At 43.2% G+C, this 14,708-nt stretch overlaps 1 protein-coding gene across 1 annotated transcript in view; it reads right to left on the bottom strand.

Moving 5' to 3' along the window:
• Nucleotides 1-14,708, bottom strand: part of SV2C (synaptic vesicle glycoprotein 2C) — a 240,420-nt gene that overhangs the window by 110,045 nt on the left and 115,667 nt on the right. Inside the window, exon 3 of the mRNA XM_030846089.2 lies at nt 2,550-2,730. Coding sequence (XP_030701949.1) covers nt 2,550-2,730 — 181 coding nt within the window. The remainder of the gene's footprint in view (nt 1-2,549; nt 2,731-14,708) is intronic.

Genomic DNA, 14,708 nt, shown 5'->3' with positions numbered 1-14,708 from the left:
AGTCTTTGCCCATGATTAGTCTTTTCTGTTTCCTTCTTGGGCGAGACTTGAAATTGCAAAGTCAGAAAGAGGCCTCTTTTCCCCTCTCCCTCTGCTGTCACTCTGAGGCAAGGAGCACAGGACAGCTTAGCTGAATGAACGGGAGGAAGAACAAAGAAAGAGCAGGAATGCCAAACGGGGTGGGGGTGGGGGGATGTTTCTAGACATTATCCCGAATTTCCTTCCCTACCCTGTACTTTAACACATTATCTCACTTGATCCTCATACTCCAAGGTAGGATGTGAAGTACGATTATCTCTCTTTTCCAAAAGATGAAGCAGGTTGGAGAGCCGGGGGGACTTTCCCAAGGTCTCACAGTAAAGGGCAGGGAGAGGGTGGACTTGGGTTTCTGGACTCCCAATCCTGTGCCAGCTTTGCAAAGGCACACAGTGCATTAGCCTCTGGTAGCACAATTTACAGAGCCTAGCTGAGTCAGCAATACACAGTCTGCGCTTTGCCGTGTAAATCATCTTATTTAGGGGTCTGTAGCCCTGAGCTGCTGGCTGAAGAATGATTTGTCTGCAACAGAGAAGAGGATGATGTCATGAATATACTCAAGCAGTCTCTGCCTCTGTACTGCCCTTGAACTGGCTTCTGGACAGTCCCTTAGTTTGCAGTATTTTGCAGCCACCAGAATGTTCCTTTTCTCTGCAGTCAACTGGGCTGACCATGTCATCATCCAGATTGGCAATTAAAATTGCCATAATAATTTGACCACAGTTGGGGACTTTTGAGTCTGTGGACATCATCGGCATTTCCTGGATAAGATTGTGAATGGAAAGGACTGGAAAGTTCAGAACTTAGGCTATTAGTCTTCTGACAGGCTAGTGGTAGTATGTAAGTAAAAGAAAGCGAAAGGAAGCTTTTCTGGTAGCAAGAATGTCTTATGCTGTGGACCCTGAGAAGGGTTGAAAACAAAGAGCCCCAAATAACACCTGTTCTTCCTCAGGTATCTCAATTCAATCAGCATTAGATGTGGGGCAGCTCCTTGAATCCATGATCTAAATACCTCCCCAAGGATGACGTACGTAGCCAGTCTCACACAGAGCCCTGCGCGCCAAAGGTCCCCTCTGTTAAGGAAAAGCCCTCTTTCCCCATCAATACAAAGCAAATTATTGATTCTGATCATTTTTCTCCAAGGAAAAAATATTATCACTCCTTCCCAAACTTTCCAACTCTCTTGGTTTACTGGAGTGTCCTCACTCTAAGGAAATCGCCTGAAATTTGTGCAACTTAGTCACGTATTTGCAAAGTGCTCACTGTGTGTAGAATGTAGCACAGGAGAGGCTATAAGAAGACAAAAAAAGAACATCAGAAAAATCTGTGGCTAATCCTCCAATCTCAATATGTGCACAAATCTTGTAGCAGAAAATGATATAAAAAAGTAACAATGTTTTGAATGAATTAAAAAAGTGACCCATTGGTCTGCACAGGGAAATCTCTGTACTCCTGAAATAACCCACTTATACAGTCTTTCCCTTTGATGCCTTATATTCCTACTAATCTTAGCTCTGATTTAAAGTACTACTATATGTAATCAGGAGAGATGGGCTGCAGTTTTCTGATCTTCTCTTTGGGCAGAACTGTGCTTTGCTGTGTGGGTACCGCCACCATCAACCACCATAACTGATCTGCTTCTCAAATTCATAACCCAGCACTGCCTCCTGCCCTTTCTTCATGCACTTTTATTTCACTTTATATTACTCCTATAGATTCATCTTATGCTAGACCCCTCAGAAAGAAAGTCTCTAATGAAAACAAAGTACTCAGGCGTGAATCAGAAATTTTATATTTTCACTATTATTTTCTTATCAAAGCAGAGTTTCTTGGATCTCCTAATTGAGCTACTGCGTTTTCCTAAGCTGTGGATTCACTTAGTTTAGTAATAAGTGCTTCGAGTTCTTTAACAAAAATAACTACATAATTAACTATACTATGCCATTGCACTTGGCAATAGCACAACGCCTGTTAATTCAACAAAAGTCAGGAATTTACAAAAAGAACCTATTGCATCTCAAGAAGCAGGCTTCCTACCTAGTTAAATATGCTGTTAACATAGATCAATAAAACAACATTTACTTGAGACACGCTCATGCTGGATTTAAGAGCATACTTGAATGGTTTGAAACTTTAATTTGTTCATAACATATAGGACCAGAGCTATTTCTTGCTTAAATTAAATTTTCAGAAGAAAAACACATATATTTATGAATGCTCACTGCCATAGAAACAGCATTCCTTTGAAAACAATACCCATTTCCTAGACATAAAACATTAAAAGAATCAGCCACGGGAACAAAGATGTGTGTTCCCTTCTCTTCTGGATTTAAAGGTTGATAATTATATTTCTAAGAACCAGCATTATGGGCTCCTAAGGCTGACACAAAGATGGGAAAGGAGATGCATTAAGGGATAATTTCTTGGTAATGAGGACCTCTAGAAAGCATGCACATTATGTTTTTATGTAGAACAAACACATTACTATAAAATATGAAGAAGAAAATCCTTACCCGAATCCAGAAAGTAAGCGACAGAAGAGAAAGAAGCCATAACCTTGGACAAATGAAGAAAGGAAGGCAAAGAATCCGTTGATAGACATGCAAATCAGAAGAGACTGCTTCCTTCCCACTTTGTCTGCCAGTCCTCCCCAGAAGAATGCCCCCACCATCATCCCGAGGTACACTATGCTGCCTGCAACACACAGAAAACAAAGAAACACATCAGAGACCGGGAATAAGAGACACATGTAACAGCAAGTGAACACGGGACAAGATACATTCCAGAATTTTACGTGGGAAAAAAATTCCTTTAATAACAGATCCTTCAGGACACACGGATCAGCTTTCAAGTTGGAAAGCAAGCTCTGTGGGCTACCTTTGGCTGCCACGGCCAGTGGCAAGGGCAAAAGACGAAACAGTCACATTCTCACCAGCCTTGTGGGGATGGGTACCCAGTGGGCAAGCGTAAGGAGGAGTCTCCACACAGAACAGTCCTGCAGTTTGGCTCATGGCTGTGTCACCTTCGGTCCGAATGCCCAGCTTAGCGCCGCAACAAGGCCAAGATTGGAGACTGAGTCAAGGGCTCCCGGGTCAAAGTGGATCCCCCTCAGTGTCCCTCTTGGCATCACTGAGTATACAGGTGAATTTTCTAATTCACTTGCTTCTTCTAAAAAACCAAGCCCTCGTAAGCTCTGTCCAGAATCTTCTGCAGGATGAAATAATATTAGGTATGGCAAATGTTACTTCCGGGAGGTTTCTAAAAGGGTGTGCAATGTCTAGGGGAAATGGTACAATTACTAAATGAAAGTTTGGCTTTGAAAAAGCTGCCATAGGGCTTCCCTGGTGGCGCAGTGGTTGAGAGTCCGCCTGCCGATGCAGAGGACAGGGGCTCGTGCCCCGGTCTGGGAGGATCCCACATGCCGCGGAGCGGCTGGGCCCGTGAGCCATGGCCGCTGAGCCTGCGCGTCCGGAGCCTGTGCTCCGCAGCGGGAGAGGCCGCAACAGTGAGAGGCCCGCGTACCGCAAAAAAAATAAAATAAAATAAAAAAGCTGCCATATTTTAATCCATTTCTACTTTTTCCTTTGCTTCACCAAAGCACCATTTGACTAGTCCCTTCTCAAAGGCACGTTCAAGATACTCAGCAGCATCTGAGTCACAAGCTAAAAAACAGTGCCTTAATGATTGCTTTCGATTAGTTAGGGAAATATTCTACTTAAACATTCACCAGAAATCGTTTGCTTAACAGAGTTAATGAATTAATATGAGACCCAGAAGGAGAACATTTGGCAAAGTCTGCAGATGCTGCTTTGCAGATAGCCCAGTATAGACAGCTACAGTGAATGGCGAATGTTGGAGCAATTATACAATAAGACGAAACAGAAGCTGTTTTTTATTTAGACTGGGGTAGGGTACTGCAAAGAGGTGGGTGGTCATCCTTTGCCTGGCTGGGGGTGGCATATTTTTCTCTGTACTATGGGGCTGACGACCATACACAGACCATCCTTCTCAATAAAGAGATTACTCACAGCATGAGGCCCAATGCATGCCCGGAAGATAATTTAAAGAATGTATCAGCACAAGGCAAAGGAATCCCCAAAGCAGACAGATTCACTCAGGGACATGCATATGCAGCATAGCTCTTATTTATAGCCTAAGAGGCTTGAGTTTGCCACTCACGACTGTCAGAAGAATAATCAGTAGCTAAGCTGCTTTATGATAATGTCTGTCTTTAAAAATGCCTACAAATCAGAAAGTGAGCTCCATCCATCAGGAGTGGCCCGTGGCTTCTGTCGTCAAAAGACTTGGGAATCTTCCTTGTAGCTCCAGCCCCAGGAACAAAAAATGGTCCCTAGCACTTGCGGAACCCTTGCCAGTTCTAAACGTTTGCATGAATTAACATCACGACCACCCTTTGAGGTTAATACTCCGGGAGCACAGTTCGTCGGTAGGGAAGCTGAGGTATACGGCAGTTAATGATTTGACCACAGAAAAGTGAGTGGCAACTACATCCCAGTCCGACAGCAGCTCTTTGTACAATGTGCTTATCGCTCCTTTAGCCATCCTGGCTGCCCTCCTGTGAAAACATCCCAGTTTGTCCAGGCTCCTATGTGGCAGTAACATCTAAAATTGAAAGCAGTGCCTCAAATGTCTCTGAGGTGCCTTCTCCCTGGGCACCACCCTCACAGAATTAAGAGTTAAGTCTGGGGTGGCAGAAAATGATAGACGGGAACTAGGGGGAAATGCTGCTTTGTCCTCCCTGAGCACGTGGCAAGGGATGCGTTATTCATTCTCAGATATTCCAGATGGACACATTCCCGACTCTCGGTCGGGGAGGTAAGAGAGTTGATGCTGCAAACAGCTGGGTGGTGCCAGAGCAAAAATGAACATCCAATCGCTTGCTAGAAAGAAGAGGCTCCTGCGCTATGTTCCAAAGGAGGTACCGTAACTCCCCTGCTCTTCTGGTGCAGGAGGGATGATGCTCCTGCTGGGCAGGTCTCCGTATCCTGTCATCGCCTTCTTCCGGGCAGTCACCCGCAGCCGTGTCATTGCTAAGCCAGGTCAGAGCTTTACGAAGTGATGATTCCAGCACTTTAAGGGCTCATAACTGGATGCCACCTTTCCCTCGCCCAGCAGTAGCATGAGGACACAGCCCCACCCCAGGAGCTTCTTAAACCTCAGAGGCAGTAAAGGCTGAGAGAGCTGAGCTTGCCCTTGACTCCTGTGTTGGAGATGGCTTAGTGGCTTGACAAGGGGCAGAAAACCCTCACTTATTATTAGCACCTGGTACTTAAGCCACTTGAAAATAAAATTTAAAGATAATACTTATGAAGAGTTTTAATATATAAAAGAGTAACATAAAAATGGCCCATCATTCAATTCCCCCATAGGTGTGATAGGGGTGTGTGTGTGTGTGTGTGTGTGTGTGTGTGTGTGTGAGTGTGTGTATATATATATATATATCTCCCAAATACGCCTACATAGCCAATAATTCAAGCCACGTAGAAATGTATAAAATGAAAATAAAAGTCTTCTCCCCCACCTTGATCCTCTTCTCAAAGGGAACTATTGTCAAAATTTTTTCTAATTCTTCCAGAAAGCTTATACGTATATAAAAATGGATACCCTACAGGAATTGCCTGTTAAATATAGTTTCTCTTTTCCTATGCAGTGTTTATCTTTTCCCTTCTTGTGTTTAGGATTTCTAAACTAAGCAAACCAGAAATAAATCTCCGTCACAATTTTAATTACTTCTTCAAAATACATTTCATATGTTTCAGAAAAGCATTCACCATCAGCGAATAGGGGAAAACCCAACAGTTATTTCTCCCATCGCTATTATTTCCATGCCTAAAATAAATACACCCAATCTCCCTAAAAAGAAAGTCTATTAAATTCAATTTTGAAGAATTTATTGAGCACCCGCTCTGCATGACTTTTCCTGAAGTGCTAGAAATACAGGGATTTATAAGTCATGATCCCTGACCTTAGGGAAGGGAAAAGTTAGCAAACCTTCGTCTGATGCCTACTCTAAGCCAGGAGAGAAGCGAAACAGTTTCAAACCCATTATTTCACACAACACGTCCCACAGCCCCACTGCACAGGGCCAATACAGAGCGGGGCAGAACCTTCCATGGCCTCCTGGGGACACACGATCAGGACAGAACACTGCACTCAGGAACCTGGGCTCCAAGTCCCTGAACTCCCGTTCTGCTCCATCAAGACGGCTTAAGGAGCTCATAATTCAGGGAGGGAGACACAAGCCCATAAGAGAATGAGCCCAGCTGTGAAGCGTGTGCTCCAACAGAGGTGTAACTAGGAGCAGAGGGCTGGGAGTTGGCTGCTAATTCTGACTGTGGCCTCTGAAGAGGCTTTGCTGAGATGGGAACATCTGAGAGAATTCTGAAGGATAAGAAACATGTCAAGGTAGTATTAAATTCCTCCACAACTGACAGGTTTAGAAAAAAAACAGTATCAAGCTGTATCTCACTTCAACTCTGGCTAAAAATACCTTTCAGATCCAAACATAATAACCTTTTGTGCCTACATGGGATTACCATTGGTAATTCGACTCTTCCATTGGGCATGCTATGGACAGAACTAAGCCTACCCAATAGTTTATTTGAGACAAACAGCTGAATTAGAAAATTCATTTCTTCATCAGGTAATCTGATTAAAACCAAACGTTTGAATGTTGGCAAAGTCATGATGTGAATAAAAGTGGAAACACTCTGGATCCCTGCCTCGTTTGTTTTCATGTTTCCATTTTGTCTTCACGATGTTGTGATAGGGAGTCCTTGAAAACTGAGAGCAGGGATAAGCTCTTACCATGGACCAGCCTTCTCTGTTCTCTGTTCCTCATGATGCTGCTGATGGTCAGAATTTAAAAGGATTTTAGTCCGAAGTTCCTTATTTTACAGGTGGGAAAATTGAGGTTGAGAGAAGCCAGTACTTGAAATCAGATCTTCTAGATCCTCATTCCGCAGAGTATGACCCCTGAACCAGCAGCACTTGCATCCTGGGGAGAACTTGCTAGAAATGCAGACTCTAAGGCTCCACTCCACCTACAGACTCAGAATCTGCATTTGAACAAGGTTCCCACGGGATCTGTGTGCACTTTAGAATTTGAAAGCACTTTTTAGGCTAGCGTGCTCTAACCGGCACCCCCCCTTTTTTTTTTTACTTAAAGTTTGTATTTGTCTAATACGTATTTGAGGGGGGGGAGATGCAGGCTACAGAATATTTAATTCCAAAGACACAGAACAAGCAAGATCTCCCTACATGAGTTGGAGATCTCCTAAGGGCAAGCAGAAACTCTGTGCTTCTCCTAGGACCTGCTTTCCTTACACCAGCTAGAGGCAGACCTCCAGAGCAGACAGAGGCCAGGCTGTGATTCTCAGATTCTTTCATGAATCTAATGAAGACTTTAATTCAGCTGGGCTGTCAGGAAGTTGAGCTTGACTTGAGAAATAAATGTGACCTGAAACTCACTCTCCTCCTACCACAGCTGGGGCTCAGGACACCCTTGGCCAGCCAGCCTCTCGGTCCAGGTTTCTCAGAAGACAGAAAGAGGCCTCGAGCATCACTTCCCCATTAAGGGATTTTCTAACATGGGAGCTGATTCCATTTTATTTAATCGTACCCTTATTTCCCCTGACAAATATCACATTTCCATTTCTGTCTCCTTGCTAAGCTGCTTTTGATTCTTTCTGACAATCCCTAAGGGGGCACACATCTTTTCCCCGTAGAATTTTAAACCACATTTAAACTAAACAGAACAACTTTAAGAAATAGAATAGAGTGATTTTTTTTTAATAATTTTAGCCAATAGTTTTTTAAAAAATTGTTTTAAGCACTTCAGTTATCGTGGCTAATGCATTATCCTATAATTCATCCCATTTATTTACAGATTGATTTTCAATAAAAAAAAACTCCGTGATAGTGTTCTGAATTCACTCACCTTTTAAAAGGGGATTTTCTTAGGTTAAAATCAAATTTTAAGTCAAAAATAAATCTTTAAGAATAACAATGACACTTCTGGAGATGGCTGTTGAAAAGAATAATATAATATCATCCATCATGTTCACAGGATTGAGAAAAAATTCTTTATTTCCTAAATCATGCTCATTATTTTTTAGATATTACACAAGAGGCAGGTGCATTTATTGTCCCAAAGATAGGGTTTTCTACCATCAGCTTGTGTTATACCCATAGTAGAAACCTACTTAGCCAATTCTTACTTAACCAACTCAGTGGATTAACCAACCCTCCCACAAACACACTGAGAATTAGTTACCATCTTCCCTCTGCTTCCAATAAGCGCTTTAGGCTTACTGGGCTTATATCCAACCTGCTTATGTGAGTTCTGCTCTTATTAGTTATGTATCCAATTAAACATCAGTCACATAAATAATGAGATATGAGTGTGAAAGGAACGGGAGCTACTCCTATGAAAACGAACATAAGAAAGACTTGGGTGGGACTTCCCTCGTGGTGCAGTGGTTAAGAATCTGCCTTCCAATGCAGGGGACGTGGGTTTGAACCCTGGTCCGGGAAGATCCCACATGCCATGGAGCAGCTAAGCCCATGCACCACAACTACTGAGCCTGCAATCTAGAGCCCATGAGCCGCAACTACTGAGCCCATGTGCCACAACTACTGAAGGTCGCATTCCTAGAGCCCGTGCTCTGCAACAAGAGAAGCCACCACAATGAAAAGCCTGTGCACCGCGATAAAGATTAGCCCCCGCTCGCCCCAACTAGAGAAAGCCCACACTCAGCAACGAAGACCCAACACAGCCAAAAATAAATAAATAAAAATAAATAAATTTATAGAAAAAAAAAGAAAAAGACGGGGAAGATGAGTTACAAAAGTAAATACTTAATACACTTATTAAATAAATGTCTTAAACATCTGTATATTAAATAAATAGTAAATAAATGGTAAATAACATTTATTAAATTATATTAAATAAATTACATTAAATAAAATTTATTAAATAAATGTGAGTAACCCAACTCTAAAAGACTGAGAAAAATCATAAAGATCAAAATTCTGTGCTTAGATGGTAGCATATTAAAGAAATTAAAACTGAAAATCAAAGCCACATGGTGGCTATGGAGATGCGGGAAAGACAATGGGGTACTTCAGTTTTGAAGCTCCCTATTCAAAGGGCATCTTTGCTCCTGCACTAGAAGAGGGTCGAATGAATACAAGCCCATATGTCAAAACACAGTGCTTAAGTCCCTACACTTATGTTGCACGGTTTCCTGCTTTTACCAACTTTTCCATTTATTGACCAATTACCAGTCTGGATTTAATTACATAATGGGGTGTCTACCTTGCTCTGAGGACCCCTGAAGACATGCTTTGTGCTTAAAGAAATCAGGTTTGCATAGCCACTGGAAGAGTCAACAATTACCCACCAAGTGGTTTATCTTATCACTAAAGGCAACACTAAAACAGCATCTCCTTAAGATCAATTGCAGCGCTGACAATCTTCCTTTCCCCCATTTCCTCAGAGATTCCTTTTTTTCCCCAGTGTGTACTGGAAAAATCCCTGGAATGAGGGCCAAGATATCCAGGACTAGTTCTAGTCTCCCTAGAACTAGGTGGAAGCTGTCAGGCTAGTCTTTCAGCTTCCTCTGTGTCAAATGGTAGGTAATGGTCAGCCCCATAAAACTGAACCAGCCTCTCTCTTCTGTCTGTCTGGGGGAGAAGGGGGACCTATCTTCCTTGCTGGCCTCTTATGGATCCTCCCCACCCACCCACTGATGTGGAAGCTTTCACAGCTGTTGCCCTATGGTCGCTGCTCCTGGACCCCCAAAATGGTGAGCTATGAGTGTGGCCATCCCTCGGCCAGACCCCACTGCAGCTTGTAAGAGGCTGATTCCAGGGACCACTGTGCCTCCCCACCTGCCCTTGCACCCACTCAGTTCAAGGAAGGCTGCAGCATCTTCCTCTTTATCTACAACTTGCTATTTCTCTTTCTTACTGTTTTCAAATTATGTACTTGAATTAGAAATGATAACATAAAATCTCAAGCTCAGTATTTATTCTATCGGATTCTTCCATTGTATGTGCTGAGAAGTGGACCCATTATTAAAGCAATAGGGGTTGAGACGGGGGAAGCAGAAAAACTTTTTTGTTGTTGTTTTTTAACCAAATGCAATATCCTTCATCTTCATTCCACTACTGTTTACCACTCTGAACTTTGCATCAAGCAGCAAATAGTTAAGAGCCCAGGCTCTTGAAACACACGGACTAGATATGAATTTTTGCTTTACCATTTACTAGTTGTTTGATCCTGGGTAAGTTCCTTTATTTCTTTATGCCTCAATTTTCTCCTCTGTGTAATGGGGTTCATAGGAATACCCCCTCACAGGGTCTTTGAGGGATTAAATGGGTTAAAGCACTAAGCACTGTGTGAAACACAGTTGTTCAATAAAGAAACAACAACTAATTTAACTATTGGTGTGACAGAAAGAGAGAAAAGGGGAGAACAAAATGGTGACGGAAAACAGGCAACAGGAAAAAGGGGAGGGGCTCTGGAGTGGTGTAGAAGTAAAATGACAGATCTTGGCCTCCCTCAGCTCAAGTTCTGAATAGAAGCCACCTGAAACAGCTCTGGAAGTGTAATCTAATTTTTTAAATCTCAAAGACTTATTCTTTTGCAACTTGAAACTATTTAAGTAAATAATCAATACGCTTCTCCTAAAACCAACCCCTGAGTTTTTCCAATTACTACTATTTTTACTAGCCACAGGTAAGGGCCATTGCATGTTCAAATGCATCTGTGGACTTTCGGAAAATCAAATAAAAGTAAAGAAAGTACTAATATCAAAGGCACATGGACAAATGAAAGAAACCAAAACTCTAATTTGCAATAGAGAACATTTGCAACAAAAGTCAGCTCATCTTTGCCAGAAGGAACTACAAATAGCAAGCACAGCCTACAGCACATCTCTGACTTTACATTTGGAAAGTCTGACATTTAAGTCTGTCGGTCCAGGCAGAGACTGATGTAGCTGCTTGTGTAGGCAGGTGATGCCCTATCGAGGATAATTACCTAATTACCACTTGTTGCTTAAGTCCACCTGGGCACCAAACAGCCTATGAAGGCCCAAGGACACATCCACTGAATTCATGAGCCAAAGGCAGAAGGACAGTCTTGAAAAGAAAGCCCAATCTATTTTCTAAAATCTTTCCTCAGATGGCCAGTATACAGCGTGCCCGCTGGATAGGGAAAGAGATATTTAAATATTTTTGCATAAAAAATATTTTTGCATGTATGGCTCTGCAGTCCCCTAAAAGGGCAATTATAGCCCCCTTCGTTTGAAAAGGAATAAAGAAACAAGCCTTGGGAATTAAGAGCATTACAGCGAGTCACTTTGTGGTGCGCCACGGATATCACACATCAGTTCCACACCAGTGGGATCCCTGTCTCCGCCGACCTCCCCCACTCCCAGGCCTGTGCTAAGGGAGAGAGGTGGTAATTAACTGAGCCCTTTCTTCGATAGCCCATCACTGAGCCAACCAATGAAGCAGGTGATCATTCATTCCACAGCTCTTAGTTGAGCTCCTGCGGAAAGCCAGGCGTCTAGTATGCTATGGGGAAAGGGGAGGGAGGAGAGGTCTGCAAACAGGGAAGGGACAAGGCCCTCCCTCTCGGCAGCTCACAGCCACGTGTGGTGGTTTCAGACCATGGCTGCACATGAGACTATCTGGGAGCTTTAGGGAAAAGAACACTGATGCCCGGGCCACACCCAGAGATTCTGGTTCTGGAGTAGGGCTTAGGGCAACAGTACTTTAAAAAAAACTCCCCAAACTATTCTAATATGAAGCCCTGGGCTCTGAACCTTTGGTTTCCTGGGAGATTAAAAACATGCAAAAAATTAATTACCATTAAATGAAACACATGCTCTAATTAAGGTGAGTACATTATGCTTAAGGGGGAAAAGGAAGGAGCGACTTAATTAATTCCAGGGAATCTGGAAAGCTCCCCATAGAAGGTAATGGTGGATCATGCTGAGTTTTGAACAATGAAAAAGAATTCTCCAAGTAAGAGGGAAAAATTCCAGGGGAGGGAAGAAGATTAAGTTCAAAGTTCTGAAGGTGTGTCAAAGTACAGCACACTAAGGGGCCTCTAGGTGGTTCAGGATGGATGGACTGCAGAATTCATGTGCAGAGGACAGTGTGGGGAGAGATGAGGCCAGAAGACATGTTGAAGTCCACCCAAAGAGTTGGCCTTTATCCTTTGGGAAACTCAAAAACATACTGGACATCAACCACACCTGAAAAGACCATTTCAGCAGCCCTGTGGAGGATAAACTGCAGCTGGAAAAGAGAGAGGAGAGGGGAGGGGAGGGGAGGGGAAGTCCCAAACCAGGGTGAGGCAATCAAGTGCTGAGGTGCCCTGAGCCAGAATTTAAGGAAGCACTCACTCTCAAGCGCTAACTCTGCATTTGCACAACCCTGAGAATGAGTGCTTCCTTAACATTGTGCTCTAGGCACCTCACTCTCCTCACCCTGGTCCCCGCCCTGGAAAGAAACCAGCTGTTGAAATATCACTGAGAAGCAGCCCAGGGAAGGAATGAAGGCAGCCTGATCTAAGGCTGGGGCGTGGCAGACTTGGAGAAGAGGGGCAAGGCTCAGAGTACTGTTAGTAGTCAGGGCCCACACTTCTTGTAAACTAAGGGGTGAGGCAAGGAAGAGTGGGAACCGACACTGGGGAGTCGGGCTTGGGACAGATCACAATAAAATTAATAAAGAGAAGGCGTCCAAGAGGGGGGCAGCCGTGACAGGGCCAATGTCTTAAACATGTGAGGAAGAAGTTCACATCAGTAACCCTCACAATATCATGTGTAACAGGGCAGAATAGGGCAGTCGATGCAAATCCATGAAGCGATGATCAACACAGCTGATTATCGGGAAATAGTTCATGAAGGAAGCAGGGCTTGAGTTGAGCCTCAAAAAAAAACACAAGAAGAATATGAATAAGGAGATGGGCAGAATGGCATGTTTGCTTACACTCAGACATGTACAACAGCGCTGGGGAAGGTCTGGAGTGGGAAATAAGACGAGTAGGTTGGAAGGTGAGCAGGGTAAGCAGCCTCGTTAAAGTGGCTGGGTTGGACGTGTGGAGAAGTACAATTAAGCTGGATAGAGAAAATCCTTAAATAACAAGCCAAAACAATTTTTTTTGAATTTTATTTTTTATACAGCAGCTTCTTATTAGTTATCTATTTTACACATATTAGTGTATATATGTCAATCCCAATTTTAATGAATAACATAGACAAGGGGAGCCACCGATGGGTTGGTTCCCAAGTTGGGTTTTCATGCCACTTGCTTCATTTCAACTACTTAACTCTGATGTTACAGCACCAAAGCAGTAAGTAAATGGGCAAGGCCGTGTTCCGATAAAACTATCGACAAAAACAGGCAGAGGGCCAGATTCAGCCTGTGGGCTATAGTGGGCAGACCCCTGCTTTGAGCAAAAGTTTGCCGGGAGCCGTGCCAGGAACCTAGAAAAGCCCTGGGCTTGCCTTGGAAGAGGTCACCAGTGGTCTCTGACGGGGCAATCTCAGCGCAGCACTAATGATGAAAGCAGGGGACAGGAGACTAAAGCAGGGAAGCAGTGAGGACACAGAGGCAGCAGGAGAAGCTACGACAAGTGCCGATCACAGGAGCAAAGGGGTACAACGTTGCTGGACTGGGAGAAAAACTAGAACAAACACACCAGCACAGGAGAGCAGTGAAAAGTGACAGAAGAAAAACATCAAGCACGCTAATATGGACACCATTGCCCTGAAACCAGAGCCACAAACATAACAGAGAATAGCAGAGGGCTTCTGTTACCAAGAGTGGGCTACTTAGGAAGAAGAGTACTTATCATGTGTCTTATTTCCAGAAAATCCATGAAAACCAGGCTTGTGAAAAATTTATTAATCCCAAGTTTAAGCATAACTGCAAGCAATAAAAGGATTTTTTTCAGAGATGTCTCTTGTATATCAGCACAGTGAACAAATAAAGCATAAAAATCCAAAAGGAACTGGTATTTTAGACGAACAGAACAAGAAAATAATTTTTCAACGATGTCCATGTTACATCTTTTGATATTTTAAGCAACAGAAAGGCCTGCAAGAGAAAAACTCCTGTAGCTTATCTCAGGCCATTTCTAGACTCTGGGGACGTGACTGTGCACGGCAGGAAAATAGGTCTGAAAATGGACTCAAAGTTCACACTGCGCTTCGTCAATATTGATGAAAATGATCACACAAGTCCTCCAAGACTCTCTCTTGGAAAATTATGTGTACATTTTCTTTGTTGCTGTTGGTTTAAGTTTAGGTGGCAGATACCAAAATAAAAACCAGACTAGATCGTAATCGACTCCAATAAAGATCTAAAGAGAAAATTCAGTAGTCGATTTCTGATGCTCCAGCATGACCTTTTGTTTCCTCAAATAGGCAAGTACCTAAGCTGTCAGTCCAGGAAGATGAGTGAATACATATCGGGATTGGCCTTGGACTAATGGATATTGGTCCTCGTCCATTACTGCTGGCGAAGCGGAGGTGAATTCAGGGCAGCACTTTTTGACACTTGAGATTTATTTTGTCATCAGGGATGAAACATCACACAAAGGTTCCTCAACCCAAACTGTCAGAAGTACA

This window comes from Globicephala melas, chromosome 3, assembly GCF_963455315.2.
Source record: "Globicephala melas chromosome 3, mGloMel1.2, whole genome shotgun sequence".
In the NCBI taxonomy this organism is placed as follows: domain Eukaryota; kingdom Metazoa; phylum Chordata; class Mammalia; order Artiodactyla; family Delphinidae; genus Globicephala; species Globicephala melas.
Note: the sequence above shows the minus strand (reverse complement) of the source record. Positions and strands in the feature narration are given on the sequence as shown.